Consider the following 26622-nt stretch of genomic DNA (forward strand, 5'->3'; position numbering starts at 1 on the left):
CAGTCCAGGCCGGTAACCCCATCACTTGCCTCGAACTCACTTGCCCACTATTGTCCTCCAGGCCACTGTTTCCACCTTAGGCCTCACCCCACACCTTTTCGCTTCCTCCGGGGTAGTCTTCTGCGGACTAAAGCCCTGAGTTTAGGATCTCAGGGTCGGCGGCCTCACTGCGGCCAGTCAGCGCAGAGGCTGACCCGGCTGAGACTTAGTGAGCTCCACACCCTCTTGTTGCTCTTCAAAGCGGCCCTGAAATCTCTGCGGATACCCACAGAGCGGCCCTGCGCCGGCTTCGGGGATCCTGGAGCGCGACTCGGGACTCCTCACAGCCAGCAAGGCGCCCCGAAAGTCCCTGGCCTAGCGACCGATCTTTGCCTCCCTGGCTCTGCCCAGCCTGAGAGGAGCTGGCCTGGCCAGGGGACAGAAGAGTGGCCGGCAGCTGGGAGCTTCCGAAGAGGCCCACAGTGAGGGTCTGATGGCCCCCTTCCTGAGGAGACCCTCCTCCCGGAGCCTCGGCCCTGGCGATCTTTAATTACAGGCGGCCCCGACACGGCCAGGCCGCTCCCCAAGACGATCCAGAAGGAACCTTCTGAAGGTTAGGGCTCCGAAGCTGCTTGGCTGCCCACCACACTTATATTCAGGGGAGGGCACCCAGAGCTTGGGCACGCCAGGCCCCGCTCCCCTATTTGCGTCCCCTCTATGTCTGAGCTGGGGTGGGGGGGGGGGGGGCGCGCGGTGCTGCCCGCTTCTCCCGAGACCCTACCAAGCCCCTGGCGGTGGAGGAGAGGCGAGAGTGGGGCCCCACTGCCGGCGACCCGAAGCACAGTTGCGTCCCGCGTGTCCCCCAACCCGGCCACACCCCCGGTGGGGGGAGGGGGGACCCTGAGAGGCCGGGCCACAGCCGCCCCGCACTTAGCCGGCCGCCAGCCGCTCGCCTGGGGCTGCGCAACAAAGGGTGGCATCGCGGGCAGGGACTTCATTGGTTCAATATTAGCTTTTCATTCCAGTCTATTGTGCCCATCTGAGATAATATTGACTCTGAGGTGAGAGCCCACAGACGACAGGGCTTGTCTAACACTCCATGGCAGGGCGCTCGAAGGGAAGAGAACCAGAAGCGGGGAGTTCAAGAGGCTGCAAATAAAAGCTCTGGCGCGGCGGCGCGCCTGGGGCCGCTTACGGCCCCGCCGCCAGGCGCTCCCAGTGGCGTGCGCCCCGGGCCTCCGACTCGGAACCGGGGCTCTCGGAAGAGGGCCTTGGGGTCTGGAGGCCGCTCTGAGGCCGGCCGCTCCTGTCCATCGAAAACCGCCCTCATTTACCACCCTCCTCCCCCATCTTCCACATTACTGATTTTGAGGTTCCGCTGCTGGGTAACTCCGGAGAAAAAAGAATTCCCACGCACATTGTTTTAGTTTGCCAGTAAGCCACTGAGCTATTTTTTCCCGTTTAAACGAGGTAATTCTTCAGGGTGACTTCGCTGTCAGTTTCTCCTATTTCCCCCGGTACCAGAAGAGTAAGCACGCAGCGATGGTAGTTAGGCTGCAGGACTGGCGAGTGCGCGGTTAATATCAAATTTCTAACTGCATTTTGCTTTGCCTTGAGTCGTCTCCTGCAGCCCATCCTCGGGTTTGTTAACCGCCTTTCTAACCACAACTTTAAAGGGCCTCCAGAACATTCAAGTCTTGCGTATAAAGATTCGTTTCAATCTCCAAATTGCCTCTAAATGCCTACGTTGGAAAATGTCCCTTAAAGTTGTCTTAGGTGCCTGAGAAAAGAACACTTAGGTTTACACTCGCGGGACAGAAGGCCAGATTCAGGGCTTGCAGTGGTCCTGGGAATGGATGCCCTCAGGTCTCCTTTAGGAAATCTGTGTCTCCCGGTCATTTGGAGTCTGACCTCCTCGGTTAAGAGCATGGTAACTATTGCTAAAAATGTACTAAATACTTGAAATTTGCTAAGAGAGTATGAGTTTGGTGCAAATGTAATAGTTTTTGCATTGTTGAAATTTGCCATTTGATACTGGAATACATTCTTAAATAAATGTGGTTATGTTATATATCAAAAAAAAAAAAAAAAGATAATCTGTTAACTCCGTCACTCCAATAAGGAGCTGATCCAGCCCAAGACACTTGGGTGTCTTGTGGGGAGCTGGGGTGGCAGCATCAGCACCCAGGAGCCACTGTGAGCCTCCCTCCTTCCTTTTAGGTGCCCTGTGCTGAGCTGGGGTTCAGGGACATCCAGCTCCAGCACTTTGGATATTTCAGAGAAGGATACTCTGTCTAATATAACATATGGGTCGTTTGTTTTCTATATTGTTTAATATAGAACATATATTATATGGATTTCATCATATTATGTACTGCTTGGCATATATTTAACCTCTAATATTACAATACTGTATTAGTTATTTAACATCTTTTTATACATTATATATTATACTGTATGTGTAGATAGTTCTTAATATATAAGTACATATAAATATATTTATTTTATGTGTGTAAATGTATTTAAGGAAGCCTTTAATCTTCCTGCAAGTACATATTTGATCGTTTTCATGCAACGTTATTTTTTAAAATCCTAATCGAAACCACTTTGACACCAGCCATGTCTTTATAATAACCCTGGAGTCCAATTTCGGCTCCAGGGACCGAAGTGGGGTGGGGGAGGGAGGGAACTCTGCCGTAAGGGACAGCAGGTTCGCTCTGGAAAGTGGTTTCCAAATGTCCAGTCCCTGGGGACCGAGGAGCCGACGTTCTGGACTGGGCGGCCCTCCCCTCTCCCCGCTCGCGTGGTTGTTTTGGTTTTGAGAGAGGCTGTTTAGAGGCTCCTGTGGTCCCTACACTGATGTCATGAATTAAAAATGAATTTGGAGAGTGCAGCATATGTTCGGCTGCGGCGTCTGCGAGAGCAGCGGAGGCCTTTCACCCCGGGTTCTGGGCTCCAGACGCCGGAATGACTGCTCCGGCCTCGGCGCCCGACGCGGGCGCGCACGCAGGGCCCGGCTCCAACCTGCAGCCGCCTCCGCCGACCCCGCGCCTGGAAAAGCTGTCTGTGGCTTAGACCGCTTGCAGATCAGGTGGTCGGCTTCTAATATCTATTAAGAGCCGAAGAAAGCAAGCAGTCGGGAGCTCCCGCAGGAGGGCTGGGGCCAGGTGGAACGGAATCGGGATTTCAGATGTCCCTAGGTTATTAGCCCCACGCCGGAGATCCAGTTTATGGAAGGAGGAAAAAAGATCATTGACGTCTAGTGCCGACTAAAGCATCAGGAAAGAGAAACGCCCCGACTTTACAGCCCGATGAACCTGAGGGGTCTACTTCTGAGGCCTGGCAGTCGGGAAGAGAAATTGGAGTGGAGGGGGAGGGGGAATGGGGGGCGGGAGGAAGACTTGGAGAAAGGGCAAGAAAAATCAGAGACCGCCAGGAGGCAGGGTGTGGCGAGCTGTTTATTTCTTGAAAGTAGATCTCCCAAATGGCTACCTGGCGAACACCTTGTGGAACAAAGCAATGAAACTCGGCTAAAATCTGACCAAGAGATGGGCTTCCCACTTCAGGCAAAACCCCGGGTTCAGCGAGACCCGGAGTCCTCCTCTGATCTGGTCCAGTCCCCAGCCTTAGGAAAAAGGTTTTTGCCGACGTGGAAGAGCACAGACTATGCCCTCGCGACTCGGTCCCTGGCTGGACTCTGGGGTATTTGCTAAGATAAGCTGGGGACCAGGAAGTGGGAAAATGTCTTCACGTTGCTAAAAATAAAACAACTGACCCCTCCTCCTCCTCCTCCCCACGGCTACAGTCTCGGAGCCTGGCTGCCTGGGGAGGCGTCTGAACACGCACAGGACTCCAGGGCTTCCAGATGAAGGGTGGATCACAGTGCCAACCATGTGGATCGCCCCCAGATGGACTTCAGCACATCTGGCCCATCTGTAGTATTTCCTTCACCCAGGTGATTTGTCTTGCCCCTGCCCGGTGTGGTAGAAAACATTGTTCTAATTGTGGAAGTGTTAAGAGTTGCCTGTTTCTGCCCCTTGCTCTGAGCCCCCACCCCCTCAACCCTGTCCTGGTTTAAGGAGCAGATGCTCATATGTGCTGGGAGCAAGAAAGGGTCTTTGCTTGCCATCAAAGCATCTTGCGTGAGATGGTCCATTTCTATTACTCATGCCACCTGCCAAGGGTACTGGGCTAAGCAGTTATTACAAGGACCTCTCTCATCCAGTTCTCAGAACAATCCATCAAAATACTTCTCACTTTCTAGATAAGAAAATAGGGGCTCTGAAATGTTAAGAGGTTCACCTAACGTCACACACAGCTAGTAAACGAAGGGGTCTGGATTCCAAGCCCGTCTATCTGATTCCAGTATCCCACCCCACCCCCACCATCCCACCATCTCATTTCCTATCAAAACATCTCCCTTTCCCCAGTGAGGAAGTTCCACAGGGTAAGAAAAGAGAGAACACTTTGCTCTTGAGTCCACCAGAGTCTGGATCCCCCATTCTCTCCAGAGCATTTATTCCAGTTCTGGAAGAGACAATAAGCAGTTGGCATATGGCTAGTATATACGGTGCCTAAGGAGTTTGTTCACACCTCTCTTCAGTCATCCCTCCCACCAACCCCTTCAGGTGGGTACGGCCACTATCACTGCAGTTTAAAGAGGCAGAAACAGGCTCAGTGAGGTTGAACTATCAGTACATGATCACTGCCCAGCCAGTTCACGCAGAACCCTGGCACTGGCCTGAGCTGGCTCGTTCCAAGCCTCCCAGCTCCACAGATACCACATATGAGACCATTTAACCAACAGAGTTAGGCCTTGCATTCTGTTGTGAAATTGCTAGGTTGTTTTCTCTTTGTTTTAAGTATTTCTGCGAATGTTATTTTGGGATTCAAAACTTTTTCTTCATTTCTGCCCCTCTTACACACATTCTTTCTCCATGTACGTACCAATCTGTATCGCAGGACCATCAAGGAAACAGAACAAGTTGTCGCTATCTGAGTTCAAATATTAGAGACCATAGTGTACAGATTTTATCTACAATTTTTGCTGTATTATTATTTGTATATTTTGTTCAATTACCATTTGCTTTACTTGCATCACTCAAATGTGTGATCAGGAGTTTAAAGTTGCATATGTGTGTGTATTTTTTCATGACTTTAATAGCATTTTTAACTCTTGCTTGGACAATGCTTTTCTTTGCTAAGATTTAAGGGGAAGAGTTGGAGGTTGGAGAAATCCTTTGAGCAAATAATTCCACATCTAACAGGATAATTGAGACTCCAGGTAGGAAACAGCTCAAGGTGTCTCTGACTTTGAGATGATGTACCATGTCCCCTGCCACCAGCAAGTCCTTAGGCAGGGACTGTGTTCTCAGCCTTCAGGTGGCCATGGCTCCATCCTCACACTCATTCTGAACAGTCTTCACTGTCTGGACAGTCTTCACTGTCCCCAAGAGCCATGGCCCCACCTCCCGTGAAAAAGCTTTATTTGTTCTCATTATTATAAAATTATATGTATATCTGTATACTAGACTAATGCTTCCCTGGTGGCTCAGATGGTAAAGAATCTGCCTGCAATGCAGGAGACCCAGTTTTGTCCCTTGGTCAGGAAGATCCTCTGGAGAAGGGAATGGCTACCCCTCTCCAGTATTCTTGCCTGGAGAATTCCATGGACAGAGGAGCCTGGCCGGCTATAGTCCATGGGCTTGAAAAGAGTCCGACACACCTGAGCAACTAACACATACCCACATACTAGATTAGAATATATAATGAAGGTAGTAACAGTCACTTAAACCCCATGTGACCAGCGGTCACTACTGTCAGCATTTGGGATGTTAACTTCTGACAATCTTGGAAAAGAAAAGAAGTTTATATTTATACCTTTTCATTGCCAGTGTTCTGGTAAGGAAAGGAAAGGAAAGAAATATACTATATGATTCCATATTTACTATATTTACTATGATTCTATATTTACTATATTTACATGAAGTTCATAACTGGGTATAGAATTCAGAAGAGTGGTTGCTTCTGGGAGAAGGTTCACTGAAAGGGGAATAAGGGAACTTTCTGGGATCCTAGAAATGTTCTATATCTTGATTTGGGCCATGGTAACACATACAACTGCCAAAACTCACCGACCTTAAGGCCTGTGTATTTTACTGTAAAATTTTATGCCTCAATAAAGAAAAAGAAAAGAAAGAGTCCTGGAAAAATACTATAGCAAAAGACTAAACTAGGAATATGGAGAAGGAGAAAAAGAAAGCAAGAGATGCTGAGCTAAGACAAGGCAAATACAATATCTGGAACTAAATAGAAGAGGGTAATAGGATTGGCTATCCACCTCCCAGTGCACTAGCCCCCTGCACTGCTTCCCTCTGCAGGACAGCAGTTAAGTCCAAAAGGCCTTAAAAAGGGAATACAATCGGAAGATCCAGCTGGGCCCACCACCTACCAAACTCCCCCTCTTTGATGCTGTTACTCTTTTATATTTACAATGAGGCATTGCATTTCCTGATAGAGGCAGGGGATGGAGGTGAAGGGGTGGGAGGGATTTATTTGGATTTTCGGTATTTTTAAAGGGGGGTAAGGTGGTGAGGATGTGTGTGTGTGTGTGTGTGTGTGTGTGTCCCTTGGAGCCTAATAAGAATCTGTACCGGAGTCAGAAAGGGAGATTGAAGGTCTTAATTTTCAAATAGATTATGTTCCAAAAGTTTCTTTCTTAATCACTATCTAGGACTCAATATGGAGAAGGCAATGGCACCCACTCCAGTACTCTTGCCTGGAAAATCCCATGGACAGAGGAGCCTGGTGGGCTGCAGTCCATGGGGTCACTAAGAGTTGGACACGACTGAGCGACTTCACTTTCACTTTTCACTTTCATGCATTGGAGAAGGAAATGGCAACCCACTCCAGTGTTATTGCCTGGAGAATCCCAGGGACAGGGGAGCCTGGTGGGCTGCCATCTATGGCGTCGCACAGAGTCGGACACGACTGAAGTGACTTAACAGCAGCAGCAGGACTCAATATGTTTACACCTCATAGAAACGATGTTATAAATGATGGTCAAAGTTCCAAGTTTCTCTTCTCCCAAAGTCTACTAAGTGAACTGTTCATAAGATATAGAATTTCACACTTGGTATAAACATAATTATAGTGGTTGTGTGCTCCATAAAATGGAGAAGGCAATGGCACCCCACTCCAGTACTCCTGCCTGGAAAATCCCATGGACGGAGGAGCCTGGTAGGCTGCAGTCCATGGGGTCGCTAAGAGTTGGACACGACTGCGAGACTTCACTTTCACTTTTCACTTTCATGCGTTGGAGAGGAAAATGGCAACCCACTCCAGTGTTCTTGCCTGGAGAATCACAGGGACGGGTGGGCTGCTGTCTCTGGGGTCGCACAGTCGGACACGACTGAAGCGACTTAGCAGGAGTAGCAGCAGCCCCATTAAAAAAAAATAGGAATAAAGCAAAATTCTTTTCTTTTTCCAGAAACATATCTTGCTATCTTCAAGGCACTATGTTGACATCTTATAGGTATTTGGGTAGAGGTTGTCATGATTTTTAAAAAACAGAAAAATAGAAGTGAATGTTAACTGACAAGAGAAAACACATTTCAAAGTAGGCAGAGTTGATGGGATAAGGAATTAGATGAAGACTTATGGAGAGACTATAAGAGGTCCTGGGGCACTTTGAAGGTGGCCCTAAATCTGTTTCTACTTCAAAATATATGTTTTCCCTTTTCGCTGCTACCAGAGTATTATAGTTTGACTTCTCAGTCATGATTGGGGTTGGCTGGTTGTCCTTTACTTTTAAATAATTTGGAGAGAGTAGAGGAGGGTAAGACTTACAATTCTAAAGAGAAAAGGAAAGGAAATTTAGAAGGTATGTAAACTTAGAAGAAGGATTGTCAGAGGTAGATTTGAGCCAGTAGTGATGGAGGAAAAAGCATATCCTGACGCCGTGGCGAAGAAAGAAAAGGCGATTTCCCCACAAGCCACCAGGTGGCGAAGTTGGCTCAGGACAGCTTGGTGGCCATCTTGAAAGCAGATTGGGCTAGGAAGCCCTGTGCTCTCACAAGGATGGGACCACTTAACATTTATAGTATCAGGGGATCATTTATTCATTTAACCAATATTGGGCATTTACCATTTATAAGGAAATTTGCAACTGACTTGCAATTAACAGGGTTAAGAAATTTAGTGAATTATGATCCTTACCTTCAAGGGCTAGTTGGAGAACTAGAAAATTAAATGTGCTCAGACTTGAAATTTCCTGTTTCCCCTGTATCAGTAAGTTGGGGGCAATAACAGTGCAGGCTTTACTGACCTCACACAACTGTTCTAAGGCTAGAATATGATGAAAGTGAAAATGAAAGTCGCTCAGTGGTGTCCGACTCTTTGCAACCCCATGGACTATACAGTCCATGGAATTCTCCAAGCCAAAATACTGGAGTGGATAGCCTCTCCCTTCTCTGGGGGATCTTCCCAACCCAGGGATCAAACAGGTCTCCCACATTGCTGGTGGGTTCTTTACCAGCTGAGCCACAAGAGAAGCCCAAGAATACTGGAGTTGGTAGCCTATCCCTTCTCCAAGGGATCTTCCCAACCCAGGAATCATACCAGGGTCTCCTGCATTGTAAGAGGATTCTTTACCAACTGAGTTATCAGGGAAGCCCTAGAATATGATTAGGGAGTACACATGCCTTTGTAAAGTATGAGTGTTAGGCAATTACTTGTGAAAATGATTTTCAGCTGCGTCCTCCCTTTATGGTCAATTATTCATTCAACAAATGTTTATTGTGCACTTAGGCTGAGCAGGCACTGTTGTGGGCACTGGGAACATAGCAGTGAAGAAAACAGACAAAATCTCTGACATCCCTTAGTAGGACCTTCTGATGACATGAATGAGGCTCATCAGTCATGTGATGTGAGAGAGGCAGAAAGCTTACAGCTAAAATGAACCTATATATATACTGTTTAGAATATTGAAAAATCAGAAACAATCCAAGTATCCTTTAATATGGGACAGGTTTTTTTTTTAAATTATGATGCTTCCACACTACAGAAAACTGTGTAACTGTTAAAAGATGGAAGTTAGCTATCTGTGTATAGTAGTATGGAAAGATTCCCAAAGCCTGTTAAAGGTGAGGGAAACAAGTTCCAGAATAAAACATAGTATGATCCTATTAATGTTTCAAATAAACACTATCTATCTGTGTTTTATTCACATTATAATGTAAAGTTACATGTGGATACTTACATGTAAACTCAGGGAAAAGTTCTTGAAAGATACACAGCTGACAACCGTGTTATTTTAGGGTAGGAGAGCTGACATGGTTGGGGATGGTGTGGAAAAGGGACTTTTACAACCTGTTGTTCAGTTGCTAAGTCATGTTTGACTCTGACATCCCATGGACTGCAGCACGCCAGGCTTCCCTGTTCTTCATTATCTCCCAGAGTTTGCTCAAATTCATGTCCATTGAGTCAGTGATGCTGTCTAATCATCTCGTTCTCTGCCACCCCCTCTCCTTTTGCCTTCAATCTTTCCCAGCATCAGGGTCTTTTCCAATGAGTCAGCTCTTCACATCAGGTGGCCAAAGTATTGGAGCTTCAGCATCAGTCCTTCCAATGAACATTCAGGGTTGATTTCTTTTAGAATGGACTGGTTGGATCTCCTTGCGTTCCAAGGGATTCTCAAGAATCTTCTCCAGCACCACAGTTCAAAAACATCAATTCTTCAGCGCTCAGCCTTCTTTATGCTCTTTACAACTTGATGATGGTAGTTTCTGACAACAAGGGTGCATTTATGCATTATGTAATTAAATAAGGAGACACATACATGTGGGTACAATTGAGTTATAGCAGTATGATTACAGATGACAATTGCTACTCTTTTAATCTCCTATAATGTTGTTTTAATATGTCTATAGAGAGATATACACATAGATGAGATGATGCCAAAACATAAAAGGTGGAATTAAAACACTGTGTCCTGGCTCAGAAATCTTGCCTCTCCCTACCCCACCTGCAGTTTATAGTGAAGCTTTTTCTAAGAGCATCATGGGATGTTGGAATAGAAACACTTGATCTCCCAGTTTTGAGGCCCATGTAATTATTTCACAGTTAAGTAGCCTCAAGGATCTTTGCTAAAGATATTATTTCATTATGAGAGCATCATGCCTCTTCCAGCAGTAACTGAGCTTCAGCTGGAGCCAACGCAGGGGATCTGGTATGGGATCCCAACAGGGTCCCCTGGTTCCCAAACTAAGCCAAGTGAACTAGCTTTAGCTTTGGCTGATCTCTGAAAATCAGATCAGGCATCCTGGCTGAATCTCTTCCATCATCTCTGTGACCTTGGGCGGGTCTTTGCTGCTTCTGAGTTCAATGGCAGGAGCCGCACTATATGGCCTGTAACATCATTGCTGCTCCTAAGCTTCAGATTTCTATTGTGGCAAGTTGTTGAGATCACACTCTTCACATGCACGTGCCGTGTGCTGGGACCAAGAAGCAGAAAAGCAAGGTCACTGGCTGTAGGGAGCTGTGGTGAGTCAGATTCTTTCGGGGGGCGGTGGGGGGGATGTTGAAGCTGATGAAACTGCTGGAAAAGTGGACTCAGAAGAGAAGCAGGGAGATCCTCCTCCACTTCTTTGCCATCTCTGGCTCTAAATCTCTTGGAGAAAGCTGTCCTGTGTTCTTCTAGCCCCTTCGTTCCGAAGCTAAGCTGGTAGCAGGGCCCCTAGCCATGCTGGGTGGCTTCAGGTCCTAGAGATGAACCACATTCATGTTATTTAGGAAAAAGAAAAAAAAGAGTCTCAGTGAGGACAGGGATAGTGGGGGATCAGGATGAGCTTTAGGAGGACTGGAGATAGACCTGGGCCTTTACAGTCAATCCACTGAGATTCAACACACTCTTAGCGAGCACCTACTGTTTACCAGGCACTTGGCTAGACTGTGGGAGCACAGACTCGAATCAAACACAGGGCTTACAGAGCAGGGATTCAGTGGTTAGAGGCCTGTCCGCTAACCACTTAGAAACAGGACACAGGTCTGTGCCCTTCTTCAGGGAGCCCCAAGAGAGCAGAAAGCTGGGGGTGTTAGCCACTCAAGAGCCAAGCCAGTGTTGCCTCAGAGCTGCTGGTGGAAGCCCAGGTACCCTAGACACTGAGTCAGGGGATGGGGATCAAAAGTCATCCTCAACTGTGCAGAAGACTCCACGGGTTCCCTGTGTCCCAGCCAATCTGGAACAAAGGGAACTTGCTTCCATGGGCTGCGGGCAGGGGGTGGGAGTGGGGGTGGTGGTCCCCACACCAAAGATTTAAATACTTATGCTGGTAGAATTGTTAGTTTTCTCCTTTCTGGAGTCTGAGATATGTCTCTTTTTAAGAAAAGCCTTCCTCATTCTCAAGGTTATGGAATTCTTATTTTTAAGTTTCTTTTCCAACTTCATATCATTTTTTTAAATGTATACATCTTTAATACATTTATTTTTGTTTTTTCTGTAAATGTGGCATAAGGTGAAAACCGACTTTTTTACCCTCCAAACAGATAACTATTTCAGCATTGTTTATGGAAAAATCCGGTCCTTCTTCAGTAAGAAGAAATACAATCTTTGTCATATATAGATTCCCATAGACATATTTTATTTCGGTCATCTCTCTTCTATCCTATTCTCTATTTTATCCGTTTATCTATCTGATATTCCTACAACATTGCCATAAGCTTCCCTGGTGGCTCAGACAGCAAAGAATCTGCCTGCAATGCGGGAGATCTGGTTTTGATCCCTGGGTTGGGAAGATCCCCTGGAGAAGGGCATGGCAACTCCCTCCAGTATTCTTGCTTGGAGAATCCTCATGGACAGAGAAGCCTGGTGGGCTATAGTCTTTGGGGTCGCAAAGGGTCAGACATGACTGAGCGACTAAACACACAGCACAACATTATCATACTGCTTAATTACTCTGACTTTGTAATAGATTTTAAAATCCAATAAAGCAATCCTCTTCTTTTTATTCTTTTATAAAAAATGTCTATTCTCATGTGTATGGCTTAGATAAAATTTAAAATCAACTTGTCTGTTCTTTTAATCAGAAATAGTATTGAAATTGCATAAGAATTATAAACTAATTGGGGAAGAACTGAAATCTTCACAATACTTAGCAATCCCAAGCAGAAGAGTAATTTACTTCATTTGATGTTATTTGATGTACTTCAGTATGTTTCTAAACAGGTCTTAGATATTTCTTATATGAATAAGTCATTGTATTTTCAGTTTTGTGGGAGATTTATGCTTTGTTTTGTTTTTGCTATGGTGAATGGAATAATTTTCATTTTATATTTTTAACTATTATATGAGAAAACTAGCTTGTGCCTGGGAATCCTTGCAAAGTCTCTTATTGTTTCTATTAAGTAATCATCTGAGTCTCTTGGATTTTCCATTTAATAACTGCTTTACTTATTACCAAAATAAAGCATGTCTCTTGTAGAAAATGAAAACATACAAAAGGAAAGAAACAAGCAATATCTGTAAAATCTACTCTTCAGATGTAGTCATTCTTTACCTTGTGATGAATGCCCTTCAAAAAAATACATGTTATATACACATATATATTTAAAATAGTATCATAATAGATATAACATTATACATATATCTACTGATGTAAACAGACATATATACCTAAGAATTAAGTAGACATATGTCTATAGAGTCTTACCTGTAGCATCATAATATGCATATTGTTTTCTAACCCACTTTTCCTACTTAATAAAATTTCACATTATAGTTCTAAATTATCATTTTAATGGCCCCATTAGGTGTATGAATTTAAGCAATCCCTTATCTTTGAACACTTAGAGTCCATTTTTTAATATTATAAATCTACAGTGAACATCTTATGACATAAATCTTTGTGAATATTCATGATTATTTCTTTAAGAGAAATTTCTAGAAATGGACTTTCTGTATCCAAAGGCATGCAGAAATCTAAGGTTTCTGTGATAGAGTGAACAAATTGCCCTCTAGAAAGCTTATTCTCCCACCTCCACATTTTAATACATATTTCTTCTTTATGTTTCCCTTTCATCAATGAACACTATACCATACGAATTTCTTAAGTTCTTAAATGCACTAGTACCATTATTTTAATAGTAGCAGAGTATTCTGTCTGCCACCAACCCTCCCTGGAGCCTTCATAGTTATTTCTGTTTTCTGGGATAACCCCAAATTCCTGACTTCCAGAAAGTTTCTGACCTCTAGCAGCTTTGTTCAGTGATGGGGAGCCTCAGTTTGGGGTTCCAAATTCTCAAGTAGAAATAAAATGGTTAATTCAGCTTTGAACTTGTCTCCTCTGGGTAGCAGGAAGGTGGCCAGGATGCTCCTGAAATGTTAACTATGCTAAGAGTTTGCTACCTACAAGGAGCAGAAGATCCATTTATGTTTTACATAAAACACCCCTTCACTGTCATTTTTTTATCAGTAGGAAAAGGTGTCATATTTCTCCCCATCAGATGTTTGTTTGGCAAGAAACTCCTAATTCAGAAACCCTTCCAGCAAGGGGGACACATTTTCTAAGCAGCAAATGACTACAAACACATCTGCATTGACAAGTCACAACTTATATCCTTCTATGGTGTTTCTGCTCTTTTGAAAATGTTAATAAAAACTTAATGTGGAAAAAAAACAACTTTTTCCAAATATGTGTACCAATGAGCCTGAGGCAGCTCATACTTTCTTATAAAATAAAGTAGGTCACTCACATCAATCATGTTGTCTTAGCACATTTTTTCCAAATTAGGAATTCTCAATCCATCATACCATGTTATGGCATCCCTTTTCCAAACATTTCCTTTTAATATGCTCTTTAACATGATAAGCAAATCTAATAGAATACATTAGTGTCACTTTCCAGTGATGGAGTGTTTCCTCCTGTTGCGATCCACGATGAGTTCAGGGAAAGATTTTCACTGGTTCACTCTCTAATAGCAATTGCTTATTGAAAATATGACAATGCCCCCAGAGTGGCCAAGGCCACACTGGGGTGTTGGCCTTAGAAAGATCACAGGCTTCCCTCCTCACCTCTCCATGTGCCATAGATGTAGAAAATTCAAAAGATGTGTGTATCCCAAAGCAAAACAATAAATCCAGATTCTGTACGTGAGGAGTGTTTAAATTTAGCCCATCAGTTCAGTAGAGTTTCACATGCACACATACTATCCCATATAGATCAAAAGCTTGTACTGGGCTTCATTTTAAAACCACATTGCTTGCAGAACATTTCCAAATCTCCTGAATCATGCAGTAAGGGAGGATCCCTGGCTTAATGTGTGTAAAATTCTCCAAAACTGGTTACCATCTTGTTGCAAGTGAATTTGGACCCCATGTGAGATGTACACTCTGTTTACAACCCACTTGAGATAAATACATTTGCATGTTTCTGTATTTGACAACATTTACCTGGCAAAAGCAGAGTCTTTGTTTCCACTTGTATCTCTAGTTCTCAGACTCATGTGCTCAGTGTTAGCACTTGACTTTCTTTGGAGATTTTTTATTTGGACAGAGTTTTGGAATAAAACATTTGTGAAAGATGGGAAGCGGAGAGAGTTGAGGGTGCCCAGGAATTTTGTTCCGGACTTTTGGCCACCCAACAGGAAGACATCTGAATGCAAAAGGGAAAGTTCCCTTTGTTTTCTGGACCTCTCATTTGGACACATGGGGGTCTCGAAGTCACTGGTTTTGATTGCACATTCCATAAGTCACATGACTTTTTCCTCCAGTCTTGGAAAAGAAGACTTGACACTGTCCCATCCTTGCCCAGAGCAAATGACTTGAGGCTGTGTGTGTTCAGGAAATGTCATTCAGTAAAGTTCAGTCGCTCAGTCATGTCTGACTCTTTGCGACCCCATGAACTGCAGCACACCAGGCCTCCCTGTCCATTACCAACTCCCAGAGTCCACCCAAACCCATGTCCATTGAGTCGGTGATGCCATCCAGCCATCTCATCCTCTGTCGTCCCCTTCTCCTCCTGCCCCCAATCCCTCCCAGCATCAGGGTCTTTTCAAGTCAGCTCTTCGCATCAGGTGGCCAAAGTATTGGAGTTTCAGCTTCAACATCAGTCCTTCCAATGAACACCCAGGACTGATCTCCTTTAGGATGGACTGGTTGGATCTCCTTGCAGTCCAAGGGACTCTCAAGAGTCTTCTCCAACACCACAGTTCAAAAGCATCAATTCTTCGGTGCTCAGTTTTCTTTATAGTCCAACTCTCGCATCCATACATGACCACTGGAAAAACCATAGCCTTGACTAGACGGACTTTTATTGACAAAGTAATGTCTCTGCTTTTCAATATGCTCTCTAGGTTGGTCATAACTTTCCTTCCAAGGAGTAAGCGTCTTTTAATTTCATGGCATTAACCCATCACAAAAAGGACTGTGCTGGGGGCAGTGAAGGACACAAAAATGAAGCATAGCTCCTGCCCTTAAGGAGTTTGAAGTCAAGCTTGACATCAAGTAGAACATGACAAGGAAAAGCAAAAACATTCAGGGAGTTCAGAGAAGGGAGAGGTCACCGCCAGGTGAGGGGGGATGTAAGAAAAGATGGAGAAGATGACCTTGCAACCAGGTCCAGCTGGTGAGCACGCTTCGGACCTACACAGAGGAAGGAGGAAGGGAATTCTAGGTTGAAAGCACAGTGAGAGTCATGGGACAGGTGTGAGAAAGCACGCAGGGAAGTGTGGAGGCATGACAGACAATTCAGGACCCGAGGAACACAGTCAGTGTAAAGAGAAGCATGAAAAGGAATCAGGGAAGGGACATTGACACAAGCGTGTGAGGAGTCTTGAGTGCCCGTGTAAGGAGCGAAGTCTCCAGGGAATGCTCCCCCTTCATGTCCTCAAAATTGTTCTGGTCACATCACCACATTTGTCTGAAATAGGGAGAATATATGTATATATATCAGAGAAGGCACTGGCACCCCACTCCAGTACTCTTGCCTGGAAAATCCCATGGACAGAGGAGCCTGGTAGGCTGCAGTTCACTGGGTCACTAAGAGTTGGACATGACTGAGTGACTTCACTTTCACTTTTCACTTTCATGCATTGGAGAAGGAAATGGCAACCCACTCCAGTATTCTTGCCTGGAGAATCCCAGGGATGGGGGAGCCTGGTGGGCTGCCGTCTATGGGATCGCACAGAGTCGGACACAACTGAAGTGACTTAGCAGCAGCAGCATGTATATATATATATATATATGTATATATATATATATATTTTAATAAAAAAACAGGGAGAATATTAGGGTGACATTTGAACCCCCTCAGTCTTCTATCTCTTTATACTTCTCCTTCTATACATAAGAAAATGCCATGGCAAATTCAAGTGTTTCACATTGCTGAGCTTTGGAGCACCATCCTGGAAATTCCTGCTGGCCTCAAAACCATTGCTCACAGAGGTTAAATATTCTCCCAAGTTTCAGTGTTTCCTATGAGCTGATTACATTTGGAGAAGCTGCCCTGTCCATGGACCAAGAAGGGACTGTGCAACACAAGGCTTGAGGTGCTTTGGGAAATCCATCAGTTTGTTCACCAAACCTTTATCGAGCGACTACCACGTTCCTTCCCATTGCTCTACGTGCTGGCGACAAGGTGTGTAAACAAGAGAGATGGGGTCCCCGTCTTCACAGGCTTTACTTTCTGGTAGGACAGACAAAAAGTCATCAAGATCATTTCAGAGTTACAAGAGAAACAAAGGAAAGATGCTAAGGTACGTGATAAAGAGTGATGGGAAGCGAGAGAAGGACAACCACATCCGAGAAGGTGGTCAGAGGAGACCTGAAGGATGGAGCCCGAGAAGGAGCCAGCTAGATGAATGGTGGCCAGGGGAGAAACATGGTGAGCAGAGACAGAGCAAGTGCAAGTGTGTGGGGAGCTGGAAGAAGCTAGCAAGTGAAAGGGGGAGGGTGAGCAGATGGGGCCGAAGCCAGGCGGGAGCCCATTTGGGATTTGAGGTGCCATGGGAAATTCCTGCAGGGTTTTCGGGGAGGAGCGACTGAGCTATGAAGGTTGGGGTCCCCACTTGAGAGGCGCCATTCACCACCATCTGCTCTAGCCTCACCCTTGCTGACTTTCCCTACAAAGTCAAAATGAGTGCTCGGAGTGCATCAGCTTTTATTTTTACAGCAATCTTTGTACCCAAACCACCGTAGCATTTTTAATAACAAACTGGCAGGGAGTCAGACATCTGTACTTGAAAAAAACAGCCCAAGCCAAGTATTTCTAAATGTTTTATATTTACTTGTAACATTAGAATAACCATGAGGTTGCTTTTTGCATAATCGGAACCATTCTCATTAGGGTTCGACAGATCTCATCCTTCGTGGGTTTGGGTGGTGGTTTTCATTACAGCAGTGGCATTGATCTGACGAGAGTGAATCTCTCCTTGAACGTTTGTGGATAAAAGGGGGAAGAAGCTGAGAGAAGCCAGGGCAGGCTAGGAAAATAAGAACTCTGTAAAGATAGCCATCAGCGTGGCACTGGAGTGCCACGGAAAGAGCCCAGCTCTCCAAGTTCAGCAAAAGTGTCCTAGAAGTTTAGCTGGGTAACCTTGGGTGAGTCACTTAACCTCCCTGAGCTTCTGTCTACTCGGCCAAGTGAGGATGATAATAAAAACTACTTCATGGAGTTACGGTGAGATCTAAATGAAATAACATCAGTAAAGAGACTTGGCACAAGGTTGCTTTCTGCTTGCCTACCTCCAAAATCTGTACTTAACATCCAAGATTGAGATACTACCCCTCATCCTTTTTCTACAGTAGGTTTGCAAGATTTATCAAACAAAAATACAGCATACCAGTGAAATTTGAATTTTAGGTAAACAGCAAATAAATATTTAGCATAAATATGTCTCAGACCATACTTGGGATATACTTACGCAAGGCATCCTGTATTTTATCAGGAAACCCTATTCTAAAGGTTTACTAATCCTAAGAAAGAGGGTTTTTTTTTTTAATTTTATTTTTAATTGAAGAATAATTGCCTTACAAAATTGGTTTGCTTTCTGCCATACATCAACATGAAGTAGGCAAGGTGTACATAGACGCCCTCCCTCTTGAACGTCCTTCCAATCTCCCACCTTTTCCACCCCTCTAGATTGTTACAGACCCCCAGTGTGAGTTCCCTGAGTCATACAGCAAATTTCCACTGGCTATTTTATATATGGTAGTGTATATGCGTTCTTGCTACTCTCTCCATTCATCTCACCAGAAAGAGGGTTTTTGAGACCCAGTTGGGTCCTGGTATTCTACCTGGGCACCTGTGTCGGAAGCAGTTTGACATCCTTGTTAAGACTGTGTCTTTCTTGCTCACTGAATCCCCAGTGCCCAGAACAGAACCAGGCATCTAGTAGGTGCTCAATAAAAATGTATTGCACGAGCAGCTAAAAGCCTGTAAGACCTTGTTATAAGTCCATCAAATTGGGGAGGCATATATATTTTAAACACACATCATCTTTACCTGAGGTTGACATGAAGACAGACCCATTGACCACCCCAGCCCTCACTCCCACCCCCAGAATGAAGCTGCAATTGAAAAGCAGGGTGACTATCACATGTGCAGTCAGATCTGTGCAGTTTATACCACAGACCCTGCCCTGAACTCCCCCCAATCCATCACTCCCCACAAACGACAGGTGTTGCATGAGTATTTTATGCCAACTCATTCCATACTTCATTAATCTTATTAAAGGGGACAAAACATCCACATTCAGAGTCCGCTTATCTTTCTTCCCCTTCCATCTGGGAAGCAGGACACCTCTGGGGCTGGGACAGGGGAATGGCAGGATCTGGGGCTGGGAGAAGCTGCTCCGCCAGTAGAAGGTAAAGAAGTCTGTTGTGGCCCCTTCTAAGCTTCCTAGGCCCGCCCATGTCTACATTTCTCCAGAAGTTGTGATTACAGAAGATTTCCCCAGGAATCCAGGCTGGGCTTGTAAAGAAATGATCCCAACATCAAGAAAAGAACCCGGCCAGTAAATTCCTAGTTAGTTCATTTTCTAAGACTTCTGAATGTGTTTTGAATTTTCTCTAAATTAAGATAATCATAAAAGGTTAAGATATTTAAACAGAGCTCCACCTGATCCCAGGGCTTGATGTGTATGCTTAATTGGTTCCCGAACATATGGTTCAGAGCTTCTTATAAAAACAGGGTAATGACTGGCGGTATAGTGGGTATTAGATTGAATAATGTTAAAGGGACATTCAGACCCATCTCAAAGGCCTTAACCTGCCCTTGATCTGTGCTGGAAGTTTTTGCTGACATCTGTTTTAAAGAGATAACAAAAAAAACTTTCCATTGGCCCCCTGATAAAACTAAAATGCACACGGAGATAGATATCAGGCATTAAAATACTTAAGATTCAACACTGCCTGAGGAATGTGTGGCCCCAGATTATAACCTTTGGGGTGGAGGGGTAGATGAGGAGGGTCGTTGCCTCCTACAAAGTCAGAAAGGGCGGCTCTGAGAACGCAAGGCCTCGGCTCCGGCTCCGCACAGAGAGGGAGCAGCTGGGTCACAAAGGTCCCCAGGGCCCTTTGTTCCTTCCGTGTGTTTCAGCCCCAGATAATAAATCGGGTGCTCCTGTGTGGCAAACAAAATTCTGGTCGCCAGGAGTCACCTCCGCAGCTCCAAGATCGACCCACGCTTCTCCGCCCCCTTCCCTCCGCCCCTCCTCTAACCCTAACCCTAACCCCTCCCCCTTCCCTCCGCCCCTCCCCCTTCCCTCCGCCCCTCGCCTCTCCTCTCCTCCTCCCACCCCACCCCCCGCACCCCCTCCTCTTTTCTACTCTCTTATTTTTCCCGCCGCCGCCGCCAGGCAGGCGCCCTCAGGAGGAGGAGTGAGGTATTGCACTCATTGGCACTCCTGGGTACCGCTGTGCGCTGAGCCCCATCCCCTAACCCAAGTACCCAGCGAACACGTGTGCTTGCTCTTCAGAACACAGCTGTCCCACGCCAGCCTGCCATCCCATTTCTGCCCCTAAACCCTTCCTGTCTGGGCACTCTGGATCCATTCTGTATGTGAAAATTTGGGCCATAAAACAGGCCCCCTGAAGGGATCAGACTCATCTCTTCCCCTTCCAGTGCATCTCATCTACCGAAATTCATTCGTTCATGCATCCAGTCAGCTGTCCTTTCAACAAGTACTCCTCAAACACCGATGGTGTGGGGGGTATGATCTGCCATGGGAAAACCAGAGCTGATTATAGTCCAGCCCTCGAGGGGCTCACTGTCTAAGGAGGGGAGGCAGATATGGGAAAACAGGTACTATGAGGCTTCTCACGGTGTTTGAAAGCAAGTAAGCAACACGACTGGGTACCCAGTGACTCACTCAGCAGGAAAGAATCCGCCTGCCAACGCAGGAGATGCAGGAGTTGCAGGAGATGCGGGTTCCATCCCTGGGTCGGGAAGATCCCCTGGAGTAGGAAATGGCCACCCACTCCAGTATTCTTGTCTGAGAAATCCCATGGACAGAGGAGCCTGGTGGGCTACAGTCCATGGGCTCTCAAAGAGTCAGACACAACTGAGTGACTAAATCAACAACAAACAAACAAAAGCAACATAATATAAGAAACATGAGGGGGGAGATCATTTCAGGCAGGGTAATGAGAGTGACTGCAGGGAAGACATGGTGTTTGCCCTGGGCTCTGAAGGATGAGCCCAGGCGGTCCATGGTAACTGAGGGTAACTAGGCACTCCAGGTGGAGGGAATGCCAAGAACAAAGGACACCACTGTGGTCTAAAAACTTTGAGTTTTTAGAAACTGTGAGTCACTTTCAAGGTAGAGTCAGCATACCCATCCCCACTCCGACCTTCAAACATTCTTGTGAAGTTGATAAGGCAGGGATAATTATTTCCACATCACAGATAAGAAAACCAAAGGGCACTGAGGTTATATACATTCCCTAGGGTTTCACAGTTCAGATCCAGCGAAGCCTAGATTCCAACTCAGGCTTCAGCTTCCCAGATCCACCTACGGCTGGAAAGTTAAGAAGAGGTCAGTTTGCCAGGGGTCTTAAATGAAAAGCTGTGAAGTGTAGTGAAAGTCGCTCAGTTGTGTCTGACTCTTTGCGACCCCATGGACTATAATACAGTTCGTGGGATTCTCCAGGCCAGAATACTGTAGTGGGTAGCCTTTCCCTTCTCCAGGGGATCTTCCTAACCCAGGGATTGAACCCAGGTCTCCCTCATTGTAGACAGATTCTTTACCAGCTGAGCCAAATGAAAAACTGAGGCGGCTGCTATTTCCTCTGCCGTCACGGGGAGTCATCGAGGACTCTGAGCAGGGCTGGAAGAGCCATGGGGCAGCTAAGAGCAGAAGCCAGAGCAGAAAGAGGCTGGGTACAGGAGGATGAAGGAAGAACACATGGCAGTCCCTCAGAACTAGTGACATCCAACCTGGGTCAGGAGCCAGAGGAGAAAGAGAACAGGGTGCAAGAGACTGAGTTAGACTCCAATCATGCTGAAGGCAAGAACGAGGCTCCAAGAACCACTGTGGGGGGTGTGCTTCGGAAGAGCTGGCTCTGATTCCTCCCCAAACCAGCTGAGACTTCAGCATCATTGACAGCTACAGTTTAGAGTGATTACAACGAGCCAAGTGTTTCCACATATACATCCTCAATTCTCATAACAACCTTGTGGTTTAGTCACTGAGTTGTGTCCGACTCTTCTGTGACCCCGTGGACTGTAGCCCACCAGGCTCCTCTGTCCATGAGATTTCCCAGGCAAGAATACTGGAGCAGGTTACCATTTCCTTCTCCAGGGGATCTTCCCGACCCTGGGATAGAACTCATATCATTTGTGTGTCAGGCATTGGCAGATCTTATGAGGCAATTGCTTCCCAGGTGGTGCTAGTGGTAAGGAATCCACCTGCCAATGCAGGAAACATAAGAGACGCAGGTTCAATTCCTCGGTCAGGAATATCCCCTGGAGGAGGAAATGGCAACCCACTCCAGTATTCTTGCTGGGAAAATCTGTCCTTGGGGGGAACATCCTATAGGAGCCTGGCAAGCTACAGTCCATGGGGTCTCAGAGAGTCGGACACGACTGAGTATGCAATGCATGCTTGAGATACTGAAGCAATTATTACCTCCATTTTACAGATGAGCAAACTGAGGTCCACAGTGGTTAAGGCTCTTGGCCATGATTACCCTGGGAGTACATGGCTTATCCTGGAATGTGAACAGGTCTTTCCACCTGGTGCCTGAACTCCTGATGACTACCTCTAACCACCCCTCTTAGGTCTTACATGCCACTCAGACAGCCAGGGGCGGGATGGCTTCCATCACCCACCAAAGTGCATCTGCCTAGCTGCCCTTGCCTGGCAAACCTCTCCTCAATCTGACCCAAAGTTACCTTTTTCCTTTGTTACCTCCCCTGGGTCCCTAGGGCTGCTGCTGCCACAGCCCAGCAGGCAGGAGGCCAGATCCAGGCTGTGATACACAGAGAGAGAGAGTCCCTGTGAGCTGGAGTCCCAGCCTGGGGCGTCACAGCAGGGGACCTCGAAGCCCGGCCAAGCTCTGTGAGACTGTGATCAAAGCCGGCGGGTGGGGGGGCAGAGCAACAAGGAACAGAAGTGAGCAGGGGTGAGGCTGGTCGCCTATCATTCCTGTGGCTGCATCCCTGGGCTGGGGCTGCTGGAAGGTCTGGGACACCCTATCCCTGGGTGCAAGGCTGAAGACCTCCCTCCTCATCCTGTTCCCCTGCAGCGGCTGGGGGCTAACCAAGTGGAGGCTGTTGTTGTCTGTGGACAAATGAGAATTCAAGTCTTCCAGCCTGGCCTCAGCGACCTCTCCTCCTTCAATCACTGCTTGCTGGCATCTCAGGATGCTGTACCCACATCCGTGTGCTCTGTCGTAGCTGCTTTTACTTTCCTACATGGCAGATGGATGTGGGTCCCTCTGGTTCGGCGTGTTACACTCTTCATGGCTCTGGGCACAGCACCATGCACACTGTACGACTGCTAGAAATCCTGGAGACTGCTTGATGGAGAGATATCCTTTGTGTGGCCCTAGGTCCATAAAAGCATTGGAGAGAGACATTTAATGAGAGTCAAACTGGCACACAGCATAGGAAGAGCTCTGTCTGTCCAGGAAGCCCAGACTCAAGGTCTAATCCTGGCTTTGCCACCGACGTCCCCACCAAGCCATGTCACGTCCGTTTCCCAGTCTGTGACGCTAAAGAAAGGTTAGCTGACCTAAAGTTTCCATAAAGCTTCCCTGTCTTCTCCTACTGGCTCCCTCTTGGTCATTGTTCCTTCTGGGTCACCTCCTCCCAGAGGGCCCCCTGGACCACTCAGGCTATAGCAGTTTCCTCTCTCCCCTGTGCGTTAGTCGCTCAGTCATGTCCGACTCTTTGCAATTCCACGGTCAGTAGCCCATCAGGCTCCTCTGTCCATGGGATTTCCCAGGCAAGAATATTGGAATGAGTTGCCATTCCCTTCTCCAGGGGATCTTCCTGACCCTGGGATTGAACCCAGGTCTCCTGCATTGCAGGCACCAACCATGTCACTTTCTTTGCTGTCTCCATCTGACCTTTTCCTGTTTGGGTATTTTTGCACTTTTTTATTAACTGTCCCCCTGAAGAGGATATAAGTTTCAGAGTAACAGGGAGCCTGTCTGATCTCACCTTTGCTGCTCCCCCCTCTGTCTCCAGAGTCCAGGATAGAGCCTGGCACAGGGTAGGTGCTTAACTGATGTCTGTTGAATGAATGAATGAATGAACTGTGAGCTCTCTTCCATGTCATAACATATTCTTCAAAACCATGTTTATAATGACTACAAAATAAAGTGTGGGTATATTAAAATATACTAAACCAATCTCCTATTGTAGGATATTTAATAACCACCATTTACTAGGTGCCTAAGCACGATCACTTTTGTAGCCCTATTTTCTGTCTCCTAACTATAAGCACATCAGACACAAGGGAACTAGGGTCTTTTCTTCTTAGGTTTCACTGTCTCCAGCCCCAAGCACGGCCTGGCACACGGGTGCTGTTCAAAAGTATTTATTATTACATAAAGTAAGGGCTTCTTCCTTCCCAAGAACATTTTCAATTATTTTATTCTTCTCTACAGTTCTACATTTTGAAAGTTGTTTGTTTACCCAGCAAATGCACTTACCGTGTTCTAATTACGCTCTTATTTTAATACGTCAGTTTCAGCTGCAGTCCTGCCCTTCTGGCAGCTTCTGGCCACCACGAGAGAATCGGCATCACCATGTCCAGCTGATGTCCTTCCAGATCACGGCAAAGGAATGTGAAGTATCAGTCAGCCCAAGTGATCTTTTCGGGAGCATCTTCCTCATGTCATGAGACTCTTAGAAATTGCAAAAGTGCTTAGGAGTCTACAGAAAAATCTCAGCCAACCCTGTGGCTCTGAGATCCCGGTCCTGTGCATCCTTGCCCCTGCCAGGTTACCTGAAGAATGGCAGGTCTTTATCTGTCTCTTCTGACTGCAGTAGCTCACTGCAGACCACCCACGGACCAGGCTCCGCACTGAGACCAATTAGGGCAGAATAGTACAACTTCCAAGGTGTTCACTTGGTTCTGGCCCCAGAAACACATAGAGTGGGCACACGAGCCTCTCTGTGACTGTGCAAAGCAAGTCCAGATGGCACGAGATGCCAAGAAATCCTGGGGTTACCCCTTGGGGTGCCCCCTCCAGGGGCAGGCACAGCCCAGGCCTGGTACACTTCCGGATGGCTGTCTGAATGAGCCCAGAACCACCAGCCTGTAAAGAAAACACAGTGAATTGCTGTTAGATCATGTCAACTTTAATGTGCTCCCATAGTATTAAAAACACATCTGCAAGGAAATTTTTGACTCTTCAAAGGCTCCCTACAGGCAAAAATTTCCCTTAAGCCTCATTCAGGAGGAAGACAGAGAAGAAGACATCATGAAGTTTGAGCGAGATATTGGGACAAATCTGAAGTCAACCAGAGAGATGTGGGTGGAGAGACCAGGACCAGAGGCTCATTACTCACACCAGGTTTCTGCCAGAGGATACAGATGGGGACCATGTGCCCAAGGAGACTATCCAGAAGTTAAGAGCAGGACGGCTCCATACAGTTGGGCAGGTTGTGCAAGGCAGCAGGGCACCCTCCCCTCCCCAGCAAGGAGGTGCCAATCACCTCTTAGATATGGTAGATTTATATATTTATTCTCTAGACTGGGATAAAATGTCTAATAATCGATGTATTATAACACTTTTCCAACAGATAGAAGTAACATGTCTTGGGGAAGAAGCCCCTCTTTCTAATCTGCCCGGAGGTGCTCTGTGACTTGTGATAACCCTGAGAGAAGTTACTCTTATTTGGGAAGCCTGGGCAGTGTTTGGATATTGGTGTATATGGCAGATTCCATGTTTGTCACACAGATGCCAAGCTCAACTTCATGTAATCAAAGGGAACAGAAATCAACAAGGAGAATATTTTTGTACCCATCAGATTAACACAAGTTGAAATAATTGATAATATCCTCTGTAGTGAAGCTGCAAGAAAACACATACTTTCACACACTGATGGTGAACATATAAATCGTACAGACTCTTTAAGGGAGAATTTCGCAGTATTTATTAAAAAGCATGTATTCTTCCACTTAGTACTTTCTTTCCCTTCTAGTAATCCACCTTGGGGAAACTGTCACATATGTGAACAGAGATACATGGTACAAAAATTATTGTTGTTAGTTAAGTCATGTCCAACTCTTTTGCCACCCCATGGACTGTAGCCCACCAGGTTTCTCTGTCCATGGGATTTCCCAGGCAAGAATACTGAAGTGGCTTGCCATTTCCCTCTCCAGAGGATCTTCCTGACCCAGGGATCAAACCCGCATGTCCTACTTTGGCAGGCGGGTTCTTTACCACTGAGCCACCAGGGAAGCCCCATTTACAAAAGTACTCCTGTAATAATGAAAATTTAGGAATTAGTTTAACATCCAGAAATAGGGCAAGAAGGTATAAACTGGAGTAGTTGGTCCATGGAATAGGCAGGGGTGAAAAATCCTGGAATCAGTTCTCATAAACTCCTATGAGTACAAACTAAAAGGAGAATTATATTTCTCATTGGCCTCATGTAAACATATAGGGAAAGGTCTGAATAGACGCTCTTCAATCTGTTGACAGTGGTCGTGGCTAGGAAGAGAAGCCAATTTTTGCTGTATTTATTCAAACTTTCATAAATGAGCCCTCTTCCTTCTATCCTAAAGAGTCGAGTGGTTTAGCTCATTGAACTCTGAGGTTGGACTGATTTGAATTCAAACCTTGGTCTTTCTGTTTTCTTAAGTGTCTGACAGTTAATGATCCAAGCATTAAATGAGAAACATCCATATAATATGCTTAATGCAATACATAGCATATGAGACTGGCTCAATTAGCATTGCTTGTATCCTGGTATCTCTTCTCTCTCCTTGCCCCCAACCCTTTCAAAGCCTGAGTAGACACTAATAAGTGTTTGATGAATGAATAAGGTGGCTCAAGGTAAGATTTTTTCTGAATGTAAAGAAATATGAAGAGAATAGGCTTAGAGAGGCAGATCTTACCATTTTCACGTTTCCTCCAACTCAAAGTGTTTTTTAGACTGTAGATTACACTCAATTGGTGGGCTATCGGTC

The 26622-nt window shown here is 45.9% G+C and overlaps 1 protein-coding gene across 1 annotated transcript in view; it reads left to right on the forward strand.

Annotated features, from left to right (window-relative positions):
- LOC138985808 (uncharacterized) overlaps window positions 1–26377 on the forward strand; it is a 34047-nt gene extending 7670 nt beyond the window's left edge. Inside the window, exon 3 of the mRNA XM_070363603.1 lies at window positions 24169–26377. Within this exon, the coding sequence (XP_070219704.1) occupies window positions 24169–24324 (156 nt within the window). The 3' untranslated portion in view covers window positions 24325–26377. The remainder of the gene's footprint in view (window positions 1–24168) is intronic.
- The last annotated feature ends 245 nt before the right edge of the window (window positions 26378–26622 follow it).

Source organism: Bos mutus, chromosome 26 (genome assembly GCF_027580195.1).
Source record: "Bos mutus isolate GX-2022 chromosome 26, NWIPB_WYAK_1.1, whole genome shotgun sequence".
Taxonomy (NCBI): domain Eukaryota; kingdom Metazoa; phylum Chordata; class Mammalia; order Artiodactyla; family Bovidae; genus Bos; species Bos mutus.